The sequence below is a fragment of the Haliaeetus albicilla genome, chromosome Z, assembly GCF_947461875.1.
Source record: "Haliaeetus albicilla chromosome Z, bHalAlb1.1, whole genome shotgun sequence".
Classification (NCBI taxonomy): Eukaryota; Metazoa; Chordata; class Aves; order Accipitriformes; family Accipitridae; genus Haliaeetus; species Haliaeetus albicilla.
Window position 1 is genome coordinate 41,156,612 of NC_091516.1, and position 26,891 is coordinate 41,183,502.

The 26,891-nt window shown below is 39.5% G+C and overlaps 1 protein-coding gene and 1 long non-coding RNA gene across 6 annotated transcripts in view; both read right to left on the bottom strand.

Annotated features, from left to right (window-relative positions):
- SLC44A1 (solute carrier family 44 member 1) overlaps positions 1-26,891 on the bottom strand; it is a 70,963-nt gene that overhangs the window by 19,716 nt on the left and 24,356 nt on the right. For all 5 annotated transcript variants that reach the window (XM_069776705.1, XM_069776706.1, XM_069776703.1 and 2 more), the window contains exons 4-8: positions 20,265-20,401; positions 8,817-8,910; positions 4,359-4,528; positions 2,362-2,451; positions 310-437 (exon numbers count right to left, since the gene is read on the bottom strand). In XM_069776705.1, the coding sequence (XP_069632806.1) occupies positions 310-437; positions 2,362-2,451; positions 4,359-4,528; positions 8,817-8,910; positions 20,265-20,401 (619 nt within the window). The remainder of the gene's footprint in view (positions 1-309; positions 438-2,361; positions 2,452-4,358; positions 4,529-8,816; positions 8,911-20,264; positions 20,402-26,891) is intronic.
- On the bottom strand, positions 16,369-20,257 carry LOC138683838 (uncharacterized). The gene is made up of 2 exons (XR_011323293.1): positions 18,292-20,257; positions 16,369-17,072 (listed from the first exon to the last, which is right to left on the bottom strand). It is a non-coding gene; the product is annotated as an uncharacterized lncRNA (long non-coding RNA).

The window sequence follows — 26,891 nt, forward strand, 5'->3', positions numbered from 1 at the left end:
AAGAAAAATCTCCTAAGTGAAATTGGATAGGGAGACCAATATTGTACCTATTCTTAGAAGTCCCTCTGGACATTTTACAGTAGATGAAAGTAGCTGCAGGGTTAGGAACTCTTTCCTGACTCAAAACCAGATATTAAAGAACAATGCCTGGAAGTTAAAAAAAAAAAACAATCACTGCAATAGAGCTTGTAGTACAAATAAACTCTTCAAAAATCTGTGCAATATAAACGTTTCACCCGAATTAAAAAAAAAAAAGAGACCACCAGGAAGACAGAACAAGAAAATAATATAGTCATTAGCAAAACATACCGTGAAGACTGTAGCTGAAATGGCATAGATCAGGAGAGCCTGAAGATTGTCTTTGGCTATTTGAGTCTCAACAGCACTGGCAGATACTCGTTGCTTAGCATAGAGCCACCACAGGACCCCTGTACCACCTATGTTTTAGAGAAAAAAAAAAGGATAAACGAAAGATGCTTCTTCTGCGTGACACAGTCATACTATCTAGTACCAAAGAAACTAAACCGTTACTTCTTTTTAAGTCTAGTCTGGTACAGAATACTCAAGGGCACTGACGCTTAACCCAACAGGAACTTCTCAGGAGGGAGAAGCGCTTAGCTCTCCTGTGTTGCCCTCAAGTGGATATACTCTTTTCACAGTCTCACCCCACTACAACCACTTAAGAGACTTGCAGCTCTTTGACTCTGTGTTTTAGGGTGAACTGCATGGAAGGACTAGTTTATGGGGAGCCCTAACAATGAAGAACTCAGCTCCCATTAGATAGGCAATAAAGAAACAAAAAGAAGAATAAAGAGTTATACGGCAGGATATATGTATATACATGTATAATAAGGTAGGGAGTAAGAATTTAGAAGCAACAGAGAGGGACCTTTGGATTAGGATCCAAAATAACAGAAGGAACAAAAGGAGGAGTTTACAACTCCTGGGAAGACTAATCGAGACGAAAAGGAACAGCCCTGATGCTGAAAACAGCACCTCAGGTTAATGACATGTAGCTACACCTGCATCAGACAATGTCTTTTGAGCACTGGAAAAAACATCAGAGAGGCACAAGAGGCCAATATAACACAAGGTACTTTCTTCTAACCCCTGTTACCAAATCCTAGCCTTATGGCCACAATATCATTCTCCTATTCTAGCCACCTTTCCAAGTTAGAACTTTTCTTAAATACAGGACTCCAGCCCCTCAGGGAGATAACCTCTCTCCTCTGATACATTTTTTTTCTGAGTATCCTTCTGTGTTCTGTTGTTATTTCTGAATCAGCTGCATAAGCTTATCTAGAGATCACAAGTCTTTGCTGAAGGTACTCCATTCAGGTCTAAAACAGTGAATACAGAATAAGCGGTATGTCTCACAAATGACATGTTCTTATTCAGTCTGTGTAATGGATGAGATTTTTTAGAACATAATAACAGATGGCAATAAGATATGTCATTCAAATACTTCACTCAACATAGTTGCTCAGCTTCTAAAGAGAATATAAATGAAAAAAAGAAATCTATTTTTTTCCTTTTCTGTAGTCACAGATCCTGACACCAGTAAGCAGAAAAACCAAGTGACCCTGAAAAAACAGATATGGTTTGCTGATTTTTTTCCATCCCTTGCAGTTATGAATTGCAAGAATGAAATTGCTAGTGCTTCCTAATTTGATTATTCTATTTTTTTTCCCTCCCTACAGTCATCTGCCTATACATTTTGGCTTAGCTACTGAGTATCAATAACAGAAAACTTTAGTTTTACAAATGTAAAAGTTAATGTGATAAAGTACAGCTATTTTCATGCAAGCTGCATGATTTTGTATGGGACAATCTTTGGCCATTCCCAAGACAGCGTGGCTGGTTGCATTTCATACATAACCTAGCTGATGCAGGACTTTCTGAGTCATATGGAAATACAAGGCTTTAATTAGAAATGCTAGAAAAGCACCTTTGCTCCCTCTCCTCAAGAACAGGTCTTAGATACACCTATGGAGCTACTCAGAGGACTGAAAGGGTTGATGAACATGTCGGGGTTGTATGGACACTTCTACATCTTAAGGTCCCCTGAGGCTGCATAAAAAATAGCTACCCTTTGATTCCTGCATGCTTGAGTATGCCCAGCGGGTGGGTATGCCATCAGATACACCCAGACTGGCAAATCTCTAAGGAGCAACATACTCTCTTGGGAGGGGACTGCAATTACAATGGGGGCATTTTTTACATATGTCTTGCAAGGGACTCAAAGGAAAGCTGAAGGGAAATGTATGGTCCATGATCAGTGCAGGATGTAGCTGGCCTGAGGACATGCAGCACAAAGATTAGAACTGGGCACTCAGAAACTGGGAGACAAACAAGACTTACCAAGTGATCCCAGAATGACAAGAATTGTTAAAATCCAGACAAGTACTCTTGAAATGTACCTGATTATAACCATCAAAATCATGGACAACACTGCAAAAGAAGATAAATAATATAAGCAGAGCAATTATTTCAAGTAGAAATAGCCTTCCTAATTCTCCCACTGTACTAAGGTAGCTGCCTTCCAACAGAATTTTTAGACAGGGATTTATTTTCTGAGGCTTACAAACTCACTGCACAGACAGTTAAGGAAATTAGGCACCTCTACAACTTTTGCTTTGATTACTGTTGATTAAAACAAAGAGAGCATAAATACATTTACATGGTACATTAAATACAAGACATAATGCATACATACAGAGATGTATTTAGACAATGACAAAACACACAGCAAGACATGACAGTACTCCCAGTCTGGTAACATGAGAACACCGCCTGAGGACCAGAGCAGAATTTACACTCAAATACACTTGTCAAACAAATGCAGATAATGTGACACCTGTGTATTCCAAAATGTCATGCCAGTAAAAAGTAAAAGAATTACGATTTTATTTTCAACATTCAGAATGAGTTCTTTAACAAGCTTTGTTCACATAGTTCCACTGCTATTCAGGAACTGCACGTCAAAAAGGCCTCTACAATCTCAGCCAAGTAAGATTTAGTGAGTGGTGTGTGTAAGGGCACACACATATTTTTGCATATACGTATTTGTGCATATACGTATTTGTGTACAGTAGTTACATGAAAGCCACTGGAACATGGTTTTCTGAATCACACAATCTTACTCATTGATTAGAAATAAATTCTATTTAACTATGAAGGTATGAAAAATATTTTTTAAATTAACTGCATGCAAAACTCAGTATTAGCTTCTGTCTCTAAGCAAACAGTAGCACTGCTGATCAGCCACTAGCTTTCAGATTCGGAACAGTCTTTCTACTGTTATTATCAAACACTGAAGCAGTCAAGATAGAAGAACAAACAGCTTTCTAGTTATAGTTGAAAAGATACTCAATGGTCTCTTTTGTGGTTTTCGTTTGGTTTGGTTTTTTTAAATGGTATCTAGCACCCTCTTCTTTGTTTTTTTTTTTAACCACAAAGGCAGACTGAAGAAAAAGGACTTATTAATCTGGTATAGTTTCACAGTGTTTCTTCCTAAACCACACACTGCTCATATACATGGCTAGCATGAGGAGCCTCCCATTTTGGGATTTCAGATTTTATACTTGGTACGAGTAAAATAGAGTCATTAGGAGAGTAATTTCTGTGGGTGAGTAGCTTTCCACCTTAATTCACAAGACTTCGTTAAAACAGCACTTCAGTCTAGTGCAATGTGTCACTCTATAGGCCAGAAGCATCTCCCAGCTATAGAAACAATTCAGCACATCTATACTGCTGGGAATTTCCAGCTCTTCAGACAAGGCTGAGATTTTCAAAAGTGCGAAGTTTTTAATTTTAGGGGAAGGGGAAGAAGGAGGTAACATACAATACAACAAATGGGCACCTAGGTTTCTTGTTTTCCCTTTGAAAGTTCTCATATCCCTGCACAACTATGTTAAATGAAACAAAGTAAACCCCCTACATTCTAGCAGAGTGTGCTATTGTGCATTTCTCATCCTGTCCTTTTTATTTGGAAAGGGTTTACTTGGACTTGGGTTGGCAGAAGATGAATATTAGAAATGGGAAAGGGGAGTAGTATAATAAAAATTTGGAGAATGGGGAAGCTCTGTTAATTATACCAAAACTAACAGTGGCTAACCAACAGCCATACATCCCCTATCTCATAATCAGTGGAAGAGGAGAAAAAACAGGAATGCATATGTATACTGCTTTTGAATAAGTTATCCAGCTGTCAAATAAAATTTTTAAAAAGCATTCTGGACCATATTCTAAGGGCTCATTGCTATCATGCATGTTTCTTGCTCATATTGTAGTTAGAGGGTGTTAACAATCTCCTAATGCAGTACTAAGAAATAGCTAGTAATGAGAAAAACAATTACCTAGTGATAACAAGCAAAGTCCCATTATAATCTCTTTGCTGGTCATAACTCCACTAATCAGCCTGTGTAAGACACTACTGTCACTGACAAAGGTGATCAGGGCCTCTGCAAACTTGGCATAGCAGGAAATGTTCACAGGAGCACAGCGATGGAAGAATGGAATAGGTGCACTGGTGACACAAGAAAAAAAAATCAGAAAAAAAAATTACTCCTACTTAATATAAATGCCACATCAACACACAAATGAAAGGTGAATAGATGCAACCATTCCACCCTCATAACATTATAACCAGGAACCATGTGTTGAAAGCACAAGTGCTGCTGGAATGAAGATGATCATAATGGGAAGTGATGTAGTTCTTACAAGTAATCCTGTGAGGCTGGAATGCACAGTCCAATAGGAAATTATTACCCTCCCACCCTTAAACAGCAAGGATCAGAAAATACACGTTCCTATTTCTGCTTAAGCATCTCTCATTCAAGTGTCAGGTGGTGAACCAGCAGCTGAAACAATGCCTTTCACTCATGTTAGAATGGAATACTGACCCATATTTGCAGCAAAAGAAATCCCAGAATGACAATACTCTTCCTGCAAGCATACTTTTTATGCTTAAAGACATCAGCACGTACAACTGCTGCCAAGCAAAACCAATGTATTTATTCTTAGTCTTTCCCCATACTAAACTTGCTCTTGTATTGAAGATTACACAGTATTTACTTCCATTAATTTTGTTAAAATTATGCACTACATTCTTTGCAAAACATGCAAAGATGCCTCTATTGTTTCATTATTCCTGAACTGTTTTGGAAGCATCCTCCCCAAAAATACTCACGCAATGCATTAAATTTTGCAGAATGCTCAGCAGAACCTGTTATCAAGTCCATCAGAGGACGATACAGGAGAGCAAAAACTTCACTTTAAAACTGGGTAATTTTGTTTTCCAAATGTTTCCCATTAGAGTAGCTGCCTTTCTGGCTCATAAACTATCTCAGATCTCAAAGTGGCCCATTACATCTTTTGATCAATCTTCCCAGTTACACTTCAGACACATTCCATGAATTACATGTTCCTTCCTGTAGTTGGATCCAATGAAAGAAATGTCTTTCATATTAAGTCAGTCTTTTCTTCTAACCTCTGTACTTGTTTCACTCAGCCCAATCTTCCTTACTTAAAGATTTCAGTGGACTGTAGCAGCAATGCACATAATCTTTTGCAGTTTCCTACATTTCAGCAATGACCTATAAACCAGCAATTTTCTGTACTCAATAACTGTTTGTTAAGCCCATGCCTTTCCAAAATTCTGTCATTTTAAACACGTAGTGAGTAAACCAGCTGCCTTAGGCACATAGTTTCTATGCATTGTTTTTTCGATGTAATCAGTGTGTAATTATTCTGTACAGAATTCAGGATTATGATCACCTGACATACCTAGGTAATTAGTAGATCCTAAGCTTTTGTTTGAAGTGACTGACAATTGTAAATTATATGGTTTTAAACTTACTGTGCTGAGTAGGTAATGCATTTGGAGATACTCGTGTGGATGGTCTACTTTTGGGTACTGATGAAGACAGCAGTTAAGCATAGCAAAGTAATTGTGAATTAGTCACAGTTGTTAAAAACCAAATTAAACCCATAATGATGGCTGTCCTATTTAAAAGGCAGCCCATGTATCCTCTCAGCCTCTTACAACATAGCCTATTTTGGAATATGTAGCATACTGCAGTTCATTATATGCAGTAATACTGGAAAAGACTGAAATTTGGGAGGTTTATTTAATTGTTAATTGCTCCAACTTTGCAAAAAGCCTAGAGCATTTAGAACTTGCCAATATCAGTAACAAAGCTCAAATTTTGAGCTGGGAGTAGGCAAAGGACTGTCATTCCTGCATCCAAATATGAAAATATCCATTTTGAAAAGGGGAACTAATGGGATTAAAATACTGTTCCAAAATACATCCCAACAGAGGAAAAATTGCTTTTTGCCTACCAGAGTTTATATTACTCATCTAACATCCCTTAAGCCATAAGAATCTCACTACACATTTTAAATTACCTATTATTGTGTGCAATAATTAAGTTCTAACTGTTGTAATTAATAAAAAAATGAGCTTGGTGGTTCCTACAGGCTTTCTTGAGTAAATGGGACTCCTGAGAATCCACCTTTTCAGATCTGCGCTGCTTCAGTGGTTCTGACTGAATAAGTGAGGTAAGGTGTCTCAGTTAATAAAAAACACAATAATAGATCTATTCTGCGTGACCTGTGCTATTTTATATGGCCTCTTGATTATAACTTGGTATATTACATACTGAAATGGAATTACAAGTTTCTGAGAATAACAACATGATGCTTAATCATGAACAAGAGCAAGTGGAGTTCAAGCCAGCAGATGATGGTGTTAAAAATTGTATTTTTAAAGCAACATTCAAATGAAGTTAAGAGACCCATCTGATTGTTCGAGTACTAGATTTCAGAGGAGAGCTTCTTCCTCTCACTACTACACCCGGACATATACAGCAACTTCTGTGTGGGAAGCCTGGTTGGAATGCCACTGCTAGCTGCTCTTTATAACATCTACAGGGCAGCCCCTTGGCACAGCTCAGCACAGCTGGTTGATAGATAAATGCTGCAGGGATAAGCTGGATAGGTTTTCCTCTAGGGTCCTCTAAACAGTGAAGTCATGCTCTACTGAGGCTGAGATAGGCTGGGCACGACTTCTGGAAGACACATGTATTGCTGGCTGCATTGCTAGACGGCACTGCTGTGTCAAAGTTGGACATAATGCCTTGAACCTGAAGGACCAGAGTCCCTTGAGAGGTGGAGCCTCAACTGAAGGGCATGAAGAAGCCTGGTCATCAAACAGACAACATCAAGGGACAGTCCTCACAGCATACGCTACCTTCATCCCAGGGACCTAATGGGAATCAGATGATGGTTCATACCTCTGACATCAAATCTGAGGAGTGTTAGATAAGTTCTCCCTGAATGCCTCAGCCTACAGGGTGTTGAGTTTTCAATTGTTTGTCTCCACAGGATTCTATTTCCCCTCCAAATTACACTAATTTACTCAAATAATTTAACTATAAAAATCTGAAAAACAGAGTGGTTTACAGATGCAATATTGGCCTTTTTCGCCTTAGAGCATTAAGTTCAGACTTTTCAACCTCAAAAATATTGAAACATATTGTACATTTTATTCATACCAAATAAAAAAGGCAAAATGCTCCACCTACACAATAGCTTTTCAAAAATAACTCCTGAGGTAGTTTTTGTGAGGAATTTACATAGTGTCATTAGAACTCTGACACACTGTTCTTCTGTCTTCTTATTAAGCTATATTCATTCAGACTGAATGACATAGGAACACACAGTGAGAAAAGTCAATATAATTCTGGCAAAAATGAAGATTGACAAGCCTTTTCAGTATGCAAGCTGGCACTGAAGTTTTCATTTGTTTTTGTATTACAGCTATAACAGCTGGTTAGCTGCATGGAATATTAATCTGCTGTGGGGAAAAGTAAAAAAAAAAAAGTTAATATTCCAGCTGCTACTTATTGTCACTACAATATAAAAAAATTATTCACTGGAGAAGCTACCATGCAGACAAGAGAGACTTAAAATCAGAGTTTTTAGAACTGACACAATTATAACATTTAATAAAACCATAACAAAAAACTGTGCATAGGAAAAGACTCTGCAGTTACAACCTACTACTGAATATGTTTGAGAAGCTAAATTTTGAGAAAACACGATTCTTCCTGAGTGAGTGGAATTACTGACAGAAGGGTGTGCAGAAGAGCAAACAGATCACTTTTCTCAGCAATGCTCATCTCCACAGCTCCAGCCAGCACAGCTAGCAGAGTTTCTGGAGCTACGAACTTTTCTACCCTACTTCACAAAAAGCAGTCTAATATAATACTTTAAACAATAAAACTTAAATTGATCTGTTTATAATATACAGCCCTCTTTTTGGTACTTGACCATCCTCATATTAGTCATTCAGAGACCAAAAGAATAAAAAATGAAGCAATTTGCCAAATCTAACTGGCTGATATAAGTTATAAGAAGTGAACACTGCAGAGCGCTGTGTGTCAATAGATCCTTTTTCCTCCCAAAGATCCAAAGTGCTCCATAATTGTCTCTGATCTGCACTGCTGACAGGCAGCTGGCTATAGGGTGAAAGGCAGTAAAACAGCTGATACTCAGCACAGTGTCAGTTACATGAGATAGAAGAGAACTTGAAGGTACCTGCTCTATACTCTCAGTAACACATGCATGATAGTCTGGGTTTTTCTTTAAGAGCTGCTCTCATAATCTTTTAAAAACATGTGGCAATAATACACTAAAACATCCACCTGTAAAACAGAATAAATCTGTGCTGCATATTTTCCGAAGAACTGTCACAAGCAAACCAAATCTCTGCTCCCTCCACCCCCAATCAGACAAGATGTTAGTATTACCTCTCTGGAACAGGATATTTAGGACATAACTTGGCGGCCCTTGGGTCTGTAGTGTACTCCGATGGCTGTAGTTCATAGCTACACAGAGTGGATCCTGTTGAGGGAAAAAAAAAAAAAGATTGATGGGGAAAAAAATAAAAATCAAATATTCCCATTCTTTGCAAACAGTATTAAAACTGAGGTAGGTCCTGATTCTGCAGCTCCTCATGTTATTACCACAAAGTTATGCTACAGTTCCTCCTGTAATGGAACAGTGGATCAAGCCCAATACAGGCTTCAGTGTAACAGAATGACACTCTCCATCTACTTTTGGGTCTTCCAACATTTGTGTGTTCAGGTGGAAAAGGCTAATTCACAATGCAGTGTAAAAGACGACACACAAAGCACTTGGAAGTCCTCCCCTGCTACTCCACCAAGCTTTTTCTTGATCACTTTTAGTGCATGAATATTGTATAAGACAACATTCATTATGGAAAGAAAACATTCAAGTGTTTTTTCATTTTGCTGTTTGTTTTTTTTCAAAATACAACCATTTTTTCAATATTCAACAATACAGTCTATAAGCTCCAGGGAGACAAACAAAGGAACCAAACTGCTGAAGTTAGAAACTTGGCTCAAAACCAACACAAGCTCTCCATTAGATGTCCAAAACTTTTAACGAAGCTGAACTCTCTCCATAAACAAATTGCTACAGCACAATAAAGATCAAGTTGCCTACAAGAAAATTCAAACATAATTTAAGGATTCCTTAGTACCTGACACTTGCCTAATGGAAGTACATTACTGAGACAGATCTCTTTCCATTTGTCTATAATCAAGATATTGAACATCTGAGCCAATGCTTCTAGGAATATAGCAACTGCCAAATCAGACTGGAGCAGCGGTCTCTCAGAAACTGGACAAAGAGGTAAGAAAGCCTCCAGCGGTACAAGCTGCCTATCCAAAGATGAGTTTCTACCCAAGATTGCTTACTCCCCAGTGCAAGGGCTCTGGATACATAGCCTTTAGTGTCCTTGTTTCCTACATAATAAACTCAGGACATCTTGATCATCCCTATAAATATTCAATTCTTTCGATTATGAAAATCTCCTCTCCAGAAATACTCTGTAGCAGAGAGTTGTACAAACTGGATCTGGATAATACATACACACTTTTACCCAAATTAAAACAAGACTTTTCACCAACAGCCTCATCTTGGCTTGTGTGACACCAAACAGAAGTATTATTTGTAGAAACTGTAGAATATCATTTGCAGAAATCTTGTTTACCATTACCACATTGCTACCTCTATGAAGAGACATCATCTGTTTACAGACTGAAACAGAAGACAGCAGCTGAGCAGGCTATCCCATGCAGTATCTGGAACACTACTTAAATACCACTTCTACGAATTAGTTTTTGGGGGGCAGGTCCAAAACACCAAATACACTACTGAAGAAAGTTAGATTTCCCACAAAGAGAAGGTTTCAGGTAAAACATCTGAACTCTATTTTCAATTCTACTCTTTATATGAATCCTTAGGACTCTACTTGCTTATGTGGAAAATATGGTGTCAGATAAACAGACATCAGATAAAACTACCTTCATTATATTGTAGCTGTAAACATAGTATCTAAAAAGTAATTATTATTCTTTTTGGACAAAAGGCTCTATACTGCTGCAAAATTTTTTATTCTGTTCTTGTAGATATGAAAACATCTGGATCAAGTGCATTTACAAACAATTCTAGAATTTGATGGAGGGGAAGCAGTTGAGAGAGTCACATGTTTATCTTAAAAACAGAAGGAAAAAAGAAGATTGCAGATATTTACATTTATTTTGCATTGCTTTGAATATAGGCCAAAAGCTAAGCTATAAAGATGGTCGACAGCTGGCTGAATATGAGCCAGCAGTGTGCCCAGGTGGCCAAGAAGGCCAATAGCATCCTGGCTTGTATCAGAAATTGTGTGGCCAGCAGGAGCAGGGAAGTGATCGTCCCCCTGTACTCAGCACTGACGAGGCTGCACCTCAAATACTGTGTTCAGTTTGGGGCCCCTCACTACAAGAAAGACAGTGAGATGCTGAAGCACGTCTGAAGAAAGGCAACAAAGCTGGTGAAGGGTCTAGAGCACAAGTCTTATGAGGAGCAGCTGAAGGAACTGCGGTTGTTTAGCCTGGAGAAAAAGGAGGTTCAGGGGAGACCTTATCGACCTCTACAACTAACTGAAAGGAGGTTGTAGCGAGGCTGGTGTCAGTTTCCTTTCCCAAGTAACAAGCAATAGGACAAGAGTAAACGGCTTCAAGTTGTGCCAGGGGAGGTTTAGATTGGATATTAGGGAAAATTTCGTCACCAAAAGGGTTGTCAAGCACTGGAACAGGCTACCCAGGGCAGTGGTTGAGTCACCATCCCTGGAGGTATTTAAAAGGCATGTAGATGTGGTGCTTAGGGACATGGTTTAGTGGTGGACTTGGCAGTTTTTACTGTTGGACTTGATGATATTAAGGGTCCTTTCCAACCTAAATGATTCTATGATCCTGTTCTATGATTTTATGACACAAACAAGAAGTTCCACAGGAAGAAGGGGGGGTGTGTATGTGGACAATTGTATACAGATTCGTGATACAGAATGTGCACTGCCAGCTTGGTCATTCTGCCATTCAACACTATCAGTGTTGAACTACAGTTAAATATCTTATGCAGAGGCCCCCACACCTAAATAGGCGTAAGGGATACAGCTGATCTGTGGATAACCATGCCTCCTTGTGACTTCTAGCAGTTCAGGAAGAAGAGAAAAAGGGTAGGATTTGCTACGGCCAGGGAAGGAGGTTCAAGGTTCCTTGCACAAATCTGTATCTGAAAACCTTCTGCTTGGATCACAGATGTAAGCCAAGCAAAACCAAATGCCAGATTCTGATCTGCATACAGGTCACAAGTCATTCAAGTAGGCCTTGTAGACTAGGGTAACCCAACAAACCCCTGGCTGTGGAGGAAACTGGACACACCTTGCCAGGTCCCTCTGGAACCCAACGTTGTGTTCCCTCTTGTCATGCAATGGAGCAGTGGATGACTCTGGCTGCCACTGTCAACTCTTGCCTGGGAACTGCTCTTGGGGCTCCTTTGGAACTCTTCCCTTCAGCTGTTTACCTCACATAGTATGCTTCTTTAGAACCCCAGCCAAGCACAGAAATATTTTCATGGAGCTTGTCAGACAAGGGACATTAACCACCCTGCATCTAAAGAAACTACCAGTCCAATAGCTGAAATAATCCCCATGATATTTATTTGTCCTTTTGTCCTACATAATTAGGCAGAATAAATTTTTACTATTCCCACAAGTATTTATTTCTTTATATTTTGAAAACCTTCCAACTTCTCTAATACTGTGTAGGAGAGTTTTACAACCCCAACATGTGCTTGAATAATGTATCACTTTACATCAAATTTAAACTGATTTCTCAACAAAACATCCTGTACATCAATAAATAAAAGTTTTAATTTTGTAAGGTGAGAGTGGGAAGAATGGACTGCTTTGCCAAACCTTCCACCCCATAGTAGTTACCCTGTGTTAGCAGAGACTGTCTTAGCACAGCCAGTCTTACTATTGCTGTTTGAGTTTGCAAGGCCTGCAATAGTTTACAGAATTGAATCATCTACCTTGCTGAGATAATTATTTTACCAAAGACACTATTATTATTCCTAAATTATTGTAACTCGTAAATGTTTCAACAACATTATGGGTAGAATACAGAGAACAAACTAAGAAATTATTAAAGTAATACATCCTTTGCTTCCTACAGCAATGCACATATTTCTTCTGGAGAAATCATTAGGCAAACAACATCAAACTGTCCTACAGGGATTGGATTTGAGATTCCAACATGTTGTAACCTCAAAGAAAAATACTTCTAAACTATGCAGAGCAACAGATGCCAGGCTGCTGATGAGCACACAGAGTTTACTGGTCCCACAGTGCTATAATTTGGTGCTTTCACCTACAAAGTGGTATCCTGGAGACACAGCACAGCTTCTGTTCCATGGTTTCTTTCCATGAATAGAGTTGCTCCAGCCATTGGAATATTTTGGTACTATGGAGCAAAGAATCTCAAAAGACAAACTTCCTTTCAACCTTTATCTAGCCATAGGAGTGACAGCCACCATTTCCTTTACAAGCCTTCTTTCTGTTTTGGCTAGGCTTGGATTAGTAAGGAGCTGAACAGCCATTATCGCTGGCATTTCTAAAACCAGCCACATTTAGCACAAATTATGTAAGGATGCTGTAGAAAGCCAGGACAAAGACAGGGGACCAAACTCTTACTTCAAAGATTCTTTCCAAGTGAGAAGGCAAATTATTAAGGGTCTTGTGTGCTTAGAGGACACAGCACACAGAACAATACATAACCCCCTGCCTTCCACAGCAGTACAGTAAATAGGAAGTTCCATACTAACCCAAGGTGGTTAGATAAAACTACTTTTAGAGACCACAGCTTCAGTACAGCTTTCCTTCCTGCATTTGCTGTGTTGTAAAAAACCACACAAAACCCCTGCTACATCATCATCACTATCAATATCAAAGTTTACAGCTTCAGAAATGGTAAGACTTCCTAAGTCATCCACTCAGAGGACCAGCCCACAGAGGAAACCAGTGACTGCCTGAATGATAGTGGTGGAAAGCACGCCAGGGTGGATCCCATTCTGAGCTGCTCAGCAGTGCCTATCCATCTATCAACACTGTTAGCAGGAACTAAAACAAGGACTTTCATATCTTAAAACATGGAATCATATTCAGAGTCAAGGATTTAAGCAGAAAAATATGGAACTATGAAGAGATACCTGGGATAGCTTCAATACCAGAAACAGAACAGTCACCTTAAGGGCTTAGGAGTATGTTCTACTTATGTTAGGCGTGGCTCCAAGCAGCTCCACATACCCCTTTTCACAGGCACGTGGCAAAGCACAGCCTGAGAGACTAGAAACCAGTTGTGACAAGGTAATTTATATGGTCTTCCATGTATGGTCTCACTGTTCTGAGTCTGACTGACAATATGCATCTATTGCGCACATACGTGACCGAAATGACTTCTAAAACACCCTATGATGAAGCAGAGATTATTGTTAAAAAACTCAACATCTTATTCCATTTTAAGCATTCTCTCTCCTTCCCAAGCAACATCCTATGAGTCCATCAGTAACATAAGTCCTCTAACACAGGAATCAAACTCCAGGTAACCACAGATACAGAAATGTGCAGAAATGTTAGCAGGAGTGAGACTGTTATTGTACTTTGTTGTGTTGAAAGTACAACTGTGGGTTCTCGGTGTTTTATGAGTAAGTGTCACCAATTAAAACATAGCTAACATTGTGAATATATGACTCACAGATGATTATGCTTGACCAACCCACGCAATACAAGCTAGAGGTATTAACAACTGGATATTGACAGAGGTGGAGTTCACTGGTATTCAGGAAGGACAAGGCTCACAGACTCTCACAAGGATGAAATTCTTAACACTTTTCTACTTTTCTCACTCCAGAGCTTGCCTCAAATCTATCTGTCAAACTCTATCAGCTCTAAACTGTTAATGTGAACCACATTACCAGTCCAAAGCTTCACGCAATAAGACAACTTGGTATACTACCAATAACTGCATAATATCTTAGCATATTATGGACTAGCAACATGGCATAGAAAAGTGGAAGCTTAAGACACTGGCTTATGTATCTGTAGGGAACTCTGCTGTAAATTCCACAGCCAAAACCCACAGAACAGGTAAGATGCCAAGCACTACTTCCAGTAGTAAATTACTATCCATTGCTGACTTCTGCCAGTAACAGAGAACAATGCTGCATGACCTCAGAAAAAGCGTGCCTATGGGGAGTAGTAACAAGACCATCTCTTCACGAACTCCTGCCAAGTGGAAAAAAGTTCAGGCCATCATGAAAGGAAATACACTAATGCTGACCAGACTTTCTTCATCCTTTGTCTGTTAGGTCTGACAACTGTAATTATACCTGGTCTACAACTATTAGGAAGTAATTAGAACACAAGCACTAAGAATACATACAATTTAGGCTTGTATAAATTTCCTATTTGCCTACCGGTTTTTAGAACAACAAAAACATTCCAGAAGCAGACCAAGTTCACATTTGATGCTTCATTTAGGAATGAAGTAGCATTCAACTGTGCAGAGATTAGCGTCAGAGCTGGAAACGAGTAAGAAAACAAGAACTCCACTTCTTAGCCATTGATTTGTGTGCGGCCTGAACCAGCAGTTAATGTGGAAGCATCAGAGGACTGCACAAACATACCTAAACATTGTAGCTATGCCTTTTACAAATGGTGCAGGAATAGAGGCAGAAGGCCGACCAAGAATACAGCTGAACCTTAACACCTAAACCTAATTTCTGGGCCCTAGTAGAGCCTAGAAAAATAGTGATGCCTTGAGATGAGCAACAAGGCATAGGAAACACCACTCTGCAGTCAAGATTTCTCAGATTAATGACAGATTTGTTCTCAGTGAAGAAAGCAAGCTTCATTCTCTAGATATATCCACTGGTGACTTCCAGAAGCATGGTGTGTGTTTTAAAGGAAGGAAAGTAATGATTGTATATATCTAAACTTCTAGTTGTTGCAGAGAGACATACCATAAAAGAGTGAGCATCAGAGGGCAGGAGAAATTGCAGCTTGCTTTTATAAATAAATGTGGGACTGAAGTAAAAGTAAGTATTCTCCAGTGCCTGCAAGAATGTTCCAAGAAAAATCCAACACAAAACCTCACTACTAAGATCTTTAGACGTCTCCAGAATTGAAAACTACAAAAAGAACTACTGAGACAGTGAGGCACAGTTGCCGTTACAACTAACTGTACATAAAAAAACCAAACCCAAGTCAGAATTCATATACATGTATTTTGAGTTGTAATTAAAAAGCCCAGACTATCCCTTCTTTATCCCCCATTCTTATGAACAGTACAAAAAGTTGAAAACAAGTATTAATTTACCCATTCCTCCACTCATATTTCTTCCAGTGCTAAATAAAATCAGCTGTTCTGAAATCAAATTAAAAATCCATCTAGTCCCATAGCAGATGTTTCCTGTACTGCATCTTTAGTTCTCCCCCAATTATAGCTCAAGGATATCCTTGAGTGCTAACCACCTATTAAATATCCAAACACTATTATTCTAACAGTTTATCTTTTGGTATCTACAATATCTTCATGGCAATAAGTTTTGTAAATTAACGATAACTTGTGTGTAAAAAATCTGGCTCTTTGATGCCTAGTAATTTCATTTTTGATCTCTAGTTTCATATTACTCAGGTCATGAGATCAAGGAATAATACTTTTAACCTATGTTTTAACCTCTAAGCTATTTCTGCTTTTAATGATCTTACTTTTCCTGATAGTATTCTCTTTTCCAGGCAGAAGAATCTGAGATGACTGCCAACACGTTGTAAAATAGAAATTTCATTTTAGTTTCCTAAATCTGCATCCAGTCATTTACACAACAGATAGGAATATTAGTTCCCACAATGACCAGCCAATATAGTTATCACTGAATTAAACATGACAGAAATTATGGCCATCTGTTTAGTGTTTCTTTTTAATAATGACATTTCCATTATTCATTTGGCACAATCATATATGAATTATAGCTTCAAGGATATTTCAAAATGCTTTGGCAAGTCCTTGAAAACAGCACTGTAGTATTTCATGGACATTATGTTTTGAAGCATCAATCAGCTTTCTGGAAAAAAAAGCTTTCAGTCACATTACTCAAAATACATCGTTTTTTAAGTGTCAAGACCAACAGCAACATTGAATCTCAAGTACTCCCTGCCTGAGGTGTTCTGCTGGGTGAGAAAATCCTGGTGAGCCCAGAAGCAGTCAGTTCACAATATACTGCATTCTCAGTTGTCTTCAGTCCATAGCTCTATAAACTCAAGTATCATCATGGCTGTGTGAGAACAGCATTAGAACATGTCCTCAGCCAACACTGCAGCTTTCTCCATGACCTACAGGAGTTGCTCCAGAACATTCCTGTATTTTACAACTTGCATCTTGGCACAGGCTGAAGATCTGAGTGGTCAACTGCCCAGCTTTTTCCTTCCCTTTTTACTCCTCTTGTGAAAGGTCCCAACTGGTTCCCAGTGTTCTGGGTGTCAATTATTCTGAACAGATTAAAGGCGCATGCTTTCTTGTCTTCCTAAAATCAGACAGGCTTTGCAAGGGATGTTCTTCTCTCCTTAGATGGGAAGGTACTGAAAATGCAGGACCAGACTGTGGGAGATCAAGTGGGGTAAGGGTTGGGAGTGAAGTCACTGTCCTGAAGTGGTGCAGCGTTATTCATCAAGTCAGCTCCTTTTCCCAAATTACAGCAGAATAGCAAGTGCATCCCTACTGACTCAGGAAGCCAAAAGGCTGCTTTGTCATGAAATTATCTTCATGCCTCAAGCAAGCATTTTCCATGCCCTAAATGCGTATTTATAATCTTGCTTATAGAAAAATACAAGCTGTACCGTACAATAGGAGCTCTGCCGTAACGGCTCTAAAACTTAGGGGTTAGCAGTTCTGCCATGTTGTGTACAGGCAATCAAGTGCCTGTCCCACTTTGGGAAAGATACCATAAATTCTAAGCTAGCTGGAAGATCATACCTGTTATTTATAAAATCATTAATCAATAGAAGGATGTTGTAGTATGTTTTACTATGTTACATCTTTTGATAAAGATGTTTAGATAAAAACTCCTCTATATGAACTTACCAAACCACCTCTTGACATGAGGATTTCTTTGGGATGGAAGGGTTCTTAAACAGTAATTTATGAAAGAATTCCAAGGTGCATGGACAAGTAAGGTGATTTCAGGGATGGCATGTGAGACAGGTGAAAATGGCTAACTCTTCAAATGCACATGCAGCAACATACATAGAGCCTATCTCCAGCACAAGTGCTATTTTCAGGTTGCAGGAGGAGTTAAAGCTTTCAGAAAGGCTCAGCCGAGCAAAATTAAGAGTTTACTGCATTCTCGACCCATATATTTAAAACATTAAGGTGGTTTTCTTGTTGAGTGTTAGAAGTTGCAAGCCTGGGAAAATTCAGCAGTGGTTATCACAAGAAACCAAACACGTATGTCTTGCCCTCCTTCTTCAGAACTTGACAGCTGAACTCTAAATTCTAACTAGGTATCATCACAAACATAGAAATTGCAATTAAGCTCTGTGCAGTCATGTTCAAAGTCCTCAGGTTTCCTTATTATCCTTCTTACAGTGGAGTCTATGGTCACTTGGAACAGACTGCCAAACATAATCCTAGTATTAATTAATTTAAACCCACTATCATAGTTACAAAGTGGCTCTCAGAAAAATGGTTCTGTTTACTGAGTACTATAGTTTGGGTACTAATTCACTGTTCTTGCATGGTGATTGAACTTTTCCTATAATATGCAACATTTAAGGTGATCAATACTTAAGCTGTTCATTTGCTGCAAACCATCACTTACTGGAACCTGCACAGGTTGGTGAACATTTAAGCAGAAACATAACCATGAGGATGACAATATTTCTCTGAACTGTGTGATCCCAGTCTTGCACAGGGTTCATCTACAAAAGGAAAGCTCAGTTTAGTTTAATACCTGTTTTTGATAAGCCCAATATCATATAATGAAAATTAGGAATTGAACTCATTGATGATTCTGTTCTGCTGTAGCACCAGGTTTCATGCTTTTGACCAAGTTTCTGTAAACTGGAACAACTGGCTGTGATATTAATTAAAAAAAAATCTTTTATCTTTAGGTTTTAAAATCTAAAACACTAAGGGAGATACAGTTAGAATGGAGAATCATGAGGACAAGGCATAGCATGTTTTAGGAAGAGTGGGTTTTGGTTTACTTTAAAAGATGGTTATACTGAACATATTTCAGGCACAATTAATAAGAGACTTGACTTACAAACATAGAAACAGTATTTGTGGTAAAAAAAGGCACGGCTGCATTTCATTATTTCAAGAGGTACTCCACTACTAATGACCTTGACTTCACATCAACAAATAACTGGTCTGCATTAGTTAAGAAAAACACAGCATGGTCAGATAAGGGGTAAAGAGTAAAACTGTAAATATATATTGGCTAATTTCACTGTGGGCTTGTATTTGACAACAGTGCACAGATCACATGAGGAAGTTCCTGTTCTCAGACCACCTGCTGCACTGTGCTGGCACAGCCATCTATGCAGCTCCACGCATGCCGTAATGTCACATGATAGTTCAGCTCCCTGATTCAGGCTGTCAGACACCCAAGAGTGTGGGCACAACGCAGTGTGAGACCCAAGGGCACTTAACAGTGTCCTAGGGGCACTTCAGCTTGCTCTGCTTTCAAACAAGAAGTACTCACATAACCTGTACCAGAAGAGAAATCAAAATTGCATTTCCTTCTATGAAAAAACATCAGTTTCACTGCTTTGAACTTGGTCGCCCAGACTGACTCATCATTAGCCAAATATCTCACAAAATCTTACTGCAGCATTTTAAAAGATGAAGTAGGAAAGTTTAGGACAAAACGCTCCCACTTGAATAGCTGAAATCCCCTGAAATTTCCTCAAATTAAGTTTTTATCTTTACTTTCGTTTGGAAGGTCCAAAAGTTGGTTACCTCTCATGTGTTTTATTCCATACAGTGTTAAAATATGAACTGAGCTAGTAATATCAGTATTATTACTACAGAGAAAAAGTACTGCTCTTAGGGGAGATGGGGTACAATTTGTTAATACAGTTAGTTTCCTTCACACTTCTTTAAAAAAGTGTAAGAAAAAAAAAAAACAGGAACTCCACTGTAGCACCGAAGGAAAGCAGGAATATTTTCACATCCACAGCCATATTCTGTGCAGCAAGTGCCATCTAATAGCAGCATTGCTTTCACTAATCCCATACACATGAGGATATTTCAAAGCATTACTGTTGAGCAGCAGTGTCAGAACATTTCCACAGGAGTTGAGAACATACCCTATAGTCAGACATTCCCTCAAATTCTTGTTACACTTTGTAGTCCTGTTTTAACAATGAGCTTTCAAAACTGTCCAAGACATGACAGAACAGAAGCAGATTAATACTGTAAGATTTAGTAAAGTTTTAGCTTAATATAAATATCACATTATTTCTATTGGTATTTCTTAATACGTATTTAATTTTTAGTTCGCTAATGCCCAAGTCTTTTTTTAATCCTATGAAAATACCTGCTACATGAACAAAACCAGACATGGGTGTGGTGAGGCACTGACACAGGTTGCCCAGCAAGGTTGTGGATGCCCCATCCCTGGAAGTGTTCAAGGCCAGGCTGGATGGGGCTCTGAGCAACCTGGTCTAGTGGAAAGTGTCCCTGCCCACAACAGGGGGGTTGGAACTAGATGACCTTTAACGTCCCTTCCAACCCAAACCATACCATGATTCTATGATGTGATTCATAACATAGTTTTTTGCATACCATTAGTTTCTGCAAATTTCTGAATATCAGCCAGAGTTTTTAGTTCTTTCCTTGGGCAAGCTGATACACACAAAGCAAGTGACTTGATCCTCTGGTGTACTAGATCAATGTTGCATGGATCCAGGAAGAACACATACCTAGGGAAGAAAAAAAAAAAAATTACTTCTATTTTAATTAACAATTACACTGAACAAAATCAATTTCATTTCAAACTAAAGGATTCAGCTAAGACTAACCTTCAGTCTACCCAGAAACACAGGAAATTTGCTATTACCATAATTGTGAGTCAAAAGAATATGCACCACAAATACATAGATATTTATATACTACTGGATCACACAGAAAGGATGTTTAACCATACCAGATTCAAGTCCATTCAAATGGTGCTCTTCATAAAAACAGCAGCACTTCTACCATGCCTCTTCACAGATATGAGTCTAAACATTCACAAAGCTTCATTCCAACCTTAAACTTGACTTCAAGATTTCCAACTTTTTCAAAAAAGACCCAACAAACCCCATAAGGTTATACTTATGCTGCAAAAAGGACAACGTCCATAGCTACTTTAATGAATACGCATAATACCAGCAATTAAGATCAGCTTTTTGGTTTAGATTGATTTTCCACACCACTGGTCCATATGACTGAGCAGATTACTTTAGTATTTATATAAAAATAAAAATTGTTCAGATATTTCAAGTAGAACTATCCAATGTTCAAGTGCAGTATTTTAAAGAGATTCTATTTGCTAACTTTCCATGATGAGTCACTGTCATTTAAAAACCCAATGCATGAAGAATGTCTTATAGCTTCCTGGCTAACATCCTCTCCTGGCTATACACATTTCACCACAAACATTAACCCTACAGTATTGTCCATTCATGGTATAATACAGATGCAGAATGTTTTTCTATTTTGAAGTTGAACAAGTCTTTCAAATTCCTACAATTCTAGTGATATACTATGCATTGAAACACTCTCTTCATATTATCTAACATCACCATAGGAAAACACCAAACTGCCATATAAAATGCCATTTCTGTTTTTGCAGTCCTCATGATGGGAATTCACTCTGTAATTAATAAAAAACCTTCCTGCTCCTAGAAAGCACTTAGGTCCTGCCTGAACACTTTCAGTCTATATGCCAATTGCTGTCTAACTTTCCCCCACAGAATGACTGTTCTATTATCCAGTCTCAGTATACAAGAATTATTAGTACTTAATACAGTGTTACTTCCTGACAGTCCATCAAAACCCATGTTATCAATATCAACTGTAATATGGTAACAGACTACTTGCATTCTTAAAACATTCTCTTTCCTTGTCCATACATCCTTCCTTGTTTCATATCCATAGAGATGAAAATTACCCAGTACTATTTCTGTTTTTTTCTTAATACATACTACACATCTCAGGACTCCATAGATCATGAAAGTCTAACAAGCAAGTGCAAACAGGAAAACTTCCATCCCACAGACACAGCCAAAGTAACCGCATGTGAGCAATAAGCCACTAATTCCACAGCTTTCCTTTATTTCAAAGAAAATACTCTTGAGTTGATACCAAGATATACAATACTTGTATTAGCTGGACACTCCTGTTACAACTTCCTCTTCATGAAGGCAAGTTCCTGCAGTTGCTATTCCATACCGTAAGGCTACATGTAAGCACAGTGTCTGCTCCTTTGAGGGTATCTGGTCAAAGAAGCTACAAACAAGAACCTACTAAGTCAAACCTGACTGACACTGCTAAGGGAGGTTGTGATGGGAACAAATCTGGTCAGTTGCACTAATTGGTAAGGATATGGGGAGTGTGAAAATTCTCATCTTTCAGTAAGATTATCTAGCTAAGCACCTTACCAAATTGTGATGATAAGGAAAAGCAGGGAGACACTTGACATAAAACTTGACCAAGGAAAACAATAACCAGAAACAAACTCAGTCAATCACAGTAATTGATGGGCTATCAAGAAACTGCAGGCAGGGACTTTTCAACTGGTAAGGATGCAAACCTGAAGGTGCAGGAGGGGTCAGTGGGACTGTGCCAGCTGCTAAGGGAATGTGCAAGAGACAGGACTCGGGCAGAAACAAGAGGGAGGGGCAGATGGAAAGAGATGGAAAAGGGGACAGTTCCATGTAGGCTGATGTCAGTCAGCAGTACATTGGTCTGATTGAGCCCAGCAGCTGATCACTGCAGTCCGTCCTATCCTTTTACTAAATCCTTTCTTAACTCTCTCCCTGCGTAATTCCAGTCTCTATCCCACGTGCACGGATGCTGCAAATGCTACAAGGACTAAGTGCTACTGGGGGGACTGGCATGATGGATTTGGTGCCAGCACTGGAGTCGGACCAGTGGTGTGGGTGCACCAGATCTGTGGTGTCAGCTCCCAAAGTGAGTGGGGTCTTAGTGCCAGCAACTGGGTCAGGGAGGGGTCTTGGCCACCAGCCACTGGGCTGGTGTCCTGGTTTCAGCTGGGATAGAGTTAATTGTCTTCCCAGTAGCTGGTACGGTGCTGTTTTGGGTTCAGTACAAGAAGAATGTTGGTAACACACTGATGTTTTCAGTTGTTGCTAAGTAGTGTTTATAGTAAGTCAAGGATTCTTCAGCTTCTCATGCCCAGCCAGCAAGAAGGCTGGAGGGGCACAAGAGGTTGGGAGGAGACACAGCCAGGACAGCTGACCCCAACTGGCCAAAGGGGTATTCCATACCATGGGACATCATGCCCAGTATATAAACTGGGGGGAGAGGGGCTGGGAGGATCACCATTCAGGGACTAACTGGGCATTGGTTGGCGAGTGGTGAGCAAGTGCATTGTGCATCACTTCTATATTCCAATCCTTTTATTATTATTATTATCGTTTTATTATTGCTATTATTATCATCATTAGTTTCTTCCTTTCTGTTTTATTAAACTGTTCTTATCTCAAGTCACAAGTTTTACTTTTTTTTCTGATTCTCTCCCCCATCCCACTGGGTGGGGGAGAAGTGAGTGAGCAGCTGCATGGTGCTTAACTGCCGGCTGGGGTTAAACCACAACAGGTAGGAACAATGTGTGTCCCGAAAAAAACAGCTACAGAGGTGAAGGGCTCAGTGTAGGTGACTGGAGCAGGACTATGAGTCACAGCCTGTGTGGTTCTCTCTGTTGACAGGGGCTGAGCATCTGTACCTTCCCCAAAGCGGGTGTGCGCATGTGTAACTCAGCAGCAAACTCCAAGCTGTACCAGCTGGTGAGTAGGAGGCTCTGGGTCCACGCAGAGTTGTCAGGTGGGTGGAGGGTCTGTGCTGGTATTTGGGGGGAACCTGTGAGTATGGGGTGCCTGTGGGATGAGGGTGTGAGTGTTTGCTAGTGAGCACCAAGCTGGACCAGCTGCCAAGTAGAGGGGACCCACAGGGCAGGTAAGGGGGCCTGGGATCAGGGTGCCGGGTGGGCAGAGGGGCTGTGCTCGTTCTTGTGGGATTCGTAACTGTGCATATGCTTGTGAACGTAGAGAGTGTCATGTGTGTGGCTGCACTAACAACCTTCTGTCTCTGCCAGCCCATGAGGAGGAGGGGATGTGGCTGGCTGTGCTTGTGTTTATGCAAGTCCCACACTATGGGCACTGTTGAAGGCAGCACATTGTCAGTGCCAGTCCATGTAACCAGCCACGTCAGTGTCGCATGTGTGTCTGTCCATCCACAGCCCTCAGCCCAGACAGACACCCTGGGTCCCAGGACCGATCAGGCTGGGCTCCAGTGGCTGGATAGGAGACTCCTCCAAAAGTCTCTTAACACATATTACGTAAGGAAACCAAGCTAGAATCCAGCCCACTTCTGCAATGATTTAAACTCAAAGGCCAAGCTATAATTTTAATGGCCAGAAGAAATTAGAATATTTTGTAAAATAAACACTACAATTTTAACTCAAGCCTGGAAATTTAGACGTACAATTCAACTAGAGTGCCATATGCAGTTTTGACAGAAGTGTGCTGTGTTGGCATACCCTTAAATGGACACATGTAAATCAAACACTGCATTGCATGGTTCAGAGACAGTTCTGACAGCAATAAGGCAGCTGGCAAAGCAAACTCCAAGCTATCAAACCTGTGGCTTCAATCCATGGTCTAGGAAGACCGAAGTAAGATTTTTTTTTTTTAATTTATTTTATTTTTAGCAACTAAAACAAGAATCAAAATGCTAGGCACCAGCATTACAGAGGAAAAGGTATTTTGGTTTTTGTTTTTAAAGCTTACTTATGGGAAGTGAGTGATTTTAGTACAGAAAATTCCATACTGTGTCCACAGAACGGGTTTTGTTTCTCACTAGAACAACATACTTACATGCTTTGTGCTGGAATTTCAGTTATTTAGAATCAACAGTAGACTAATTTGTTGATAAGAAAGTAACTTAGATCAACAATACAAAGACTGAAGTAAACCAAGTATTCATATTGTTAGAGATGCTTCAAGACTGCACATGAAAATTTGTTTGCTACAGGGAATTCAGTATATCAGATTCACAACCTAGGAACCATCTTTATGAAGTATCAGCCTTGCAGAGAAGGACTTGGGGGTACTGGGGGATGAAAAACTGGACATGAGCTGGCAATGTGTGCTTGCAGCCCAGAAAGGCAACCATATCCAGGGCTGCATGAAAAGAAGCATGGCCAGCAGGGCAAGGGAGGTGATTCTCCCCCTCTACTCTGCTCTCGTGGGACCCTACCTGGCATACTGCATCCAGCTCTGGGGTCCTCAGTAGAAGAAAGGCATGGACCTGTTAACGGGGGCCCAGAGGAGGCCCATGAAAATGAGGAGAGGGCGAGAAAACCTCTCCTATGAAGAAAGGCTGGGAGAGTTGGGGTTGTTCAGTCTGGAGAAGAGAAGGCTCTGGGGAGACCTTATTGTGGCCTTTCAGTACTTAAATGGGGCTTACAAAAAAGATGCAGAGAGGCTTTTTACGAGGGCCTGTAGTGATAAGACAAGGGGTAACAGTTTTAAACTAGAAGAGTGTAGATTTAGATTAGATATAAGAAGAAATTCTTCACTATGAGGGTGGTGAGACACTGGACCAGGCTGCGCAGAGAAGTTATGGATGCCCCATCCCTGGAAGTGTTCATGATTGGGTTGGACAGGGCTTTGAGCAACCTGATCTAGTTGAAGATGTCCCTGCTCATGGCAGGGGTGCTGGACTACATGATCTTTATATGTCCCTTCGAACCCAAACCATTCTGTGGTTCTATGATTCTTTGATCTTAACAATCCACTTTTCTGAAAATCAAAGTCTGTTAAAAGAACCTCTGAAATACAGCATGATGAACAAGTTACTTGAGTAACAACAACTGCATGTAATTTTTAGTATGTCTACCTCCTGTCACCATAATAAAAATCAGAAATTTTAAGCTCGTCTTTAATTTTAAGCTAATTCCTATACATAAAGGAAAATAAGGAAAGAGTTTATTTAACTTTTCAAAAGCCATGATGTCTGAAAATAAGGTCAAGTTGTTAATCATGAGGCATGTAATCCAAAATGAACTTCATTACAACTTTTCAAAACACACCGTAACATTTTTTTTACAGTTCTATAGGTTAACCTTCCTTATGCTCTACTATGATTTTGAGTTTATATTGCAATGTGTTTCTTTTTTCACTTCTGAAAGAAAAATCTAGATTTCTAGGCAAGTAATTAGAAATATAATTTCAAACTGACTAGAGTTTAAAAAAAAAAATACCCCCCAACCCCCTCAAATCAACAATTTTGGCTTCTGACTAGTAGCTTACTAGACAAGTGCCTACTACCTACTTATGCCCATGAGAAATACAGCAGTCTCCTCTTCCCTTGCAAAACCAGGGAGACAAAGCAACATCATTTTGTACCCTACACCTTGATTCTGGAAGCACTGTGGCAAATCCTATGAACAAGCCAATCTTACCTTCAAGTAATTTGTACACTCTTACATCTGCCAGTGTCATTGATTTTCTGTGAGCTCTTAAGGCATCTCTTTATAGGCAAATGAGCACTTTACAGAACAACCTTTGCTGTGATCTACAAGCATCTTATCACAATAATGGACAAGTGAATTAAGGGATCACACCCACTCTAAACAAATTTTGGGTAGGGCATATACATTTTCACTCAAACCAAATTATCTGTATGCATGCTGCAAACTGTCCCTGGGCTTTCCCACTACCTAACCCCAAGCATTCTCCTGAGTCAAAGGCATTTATTAAGGTGGAATGCCATCCTAACTCTTCCTTACAGTGTCACATGCACATATTCTTATACTTGAGTGATCAGCACAAACTGGATTCTGTCCAAGCAGCAAAATCAGACTGAACTAGCATTTCAGGGACATATATTTGGTTGCCATAGTCATCATTTATTTGCAGATAAAAGGTCTTTTTTTAACCCTCTTACAACTGCCAGAACTTGAAAAGCAAAAAGCTTATTTGGAGCAGATAGGTTTAATGAGAATTCACTGCCAGGGCTAGACTATAATCCCGTGTCTGACTCTAGAGCACAGGCTATTAAAGCTGTACTGTGTTTTCTTTGTAAAAATAAAGAGGTGCCTGATTCACTTTGTTCATGAGACCAGGCTGTAAAATCCTCTTTCCCAACATTTCACCTCACTGGTTTCAGCATATCTGATGCACA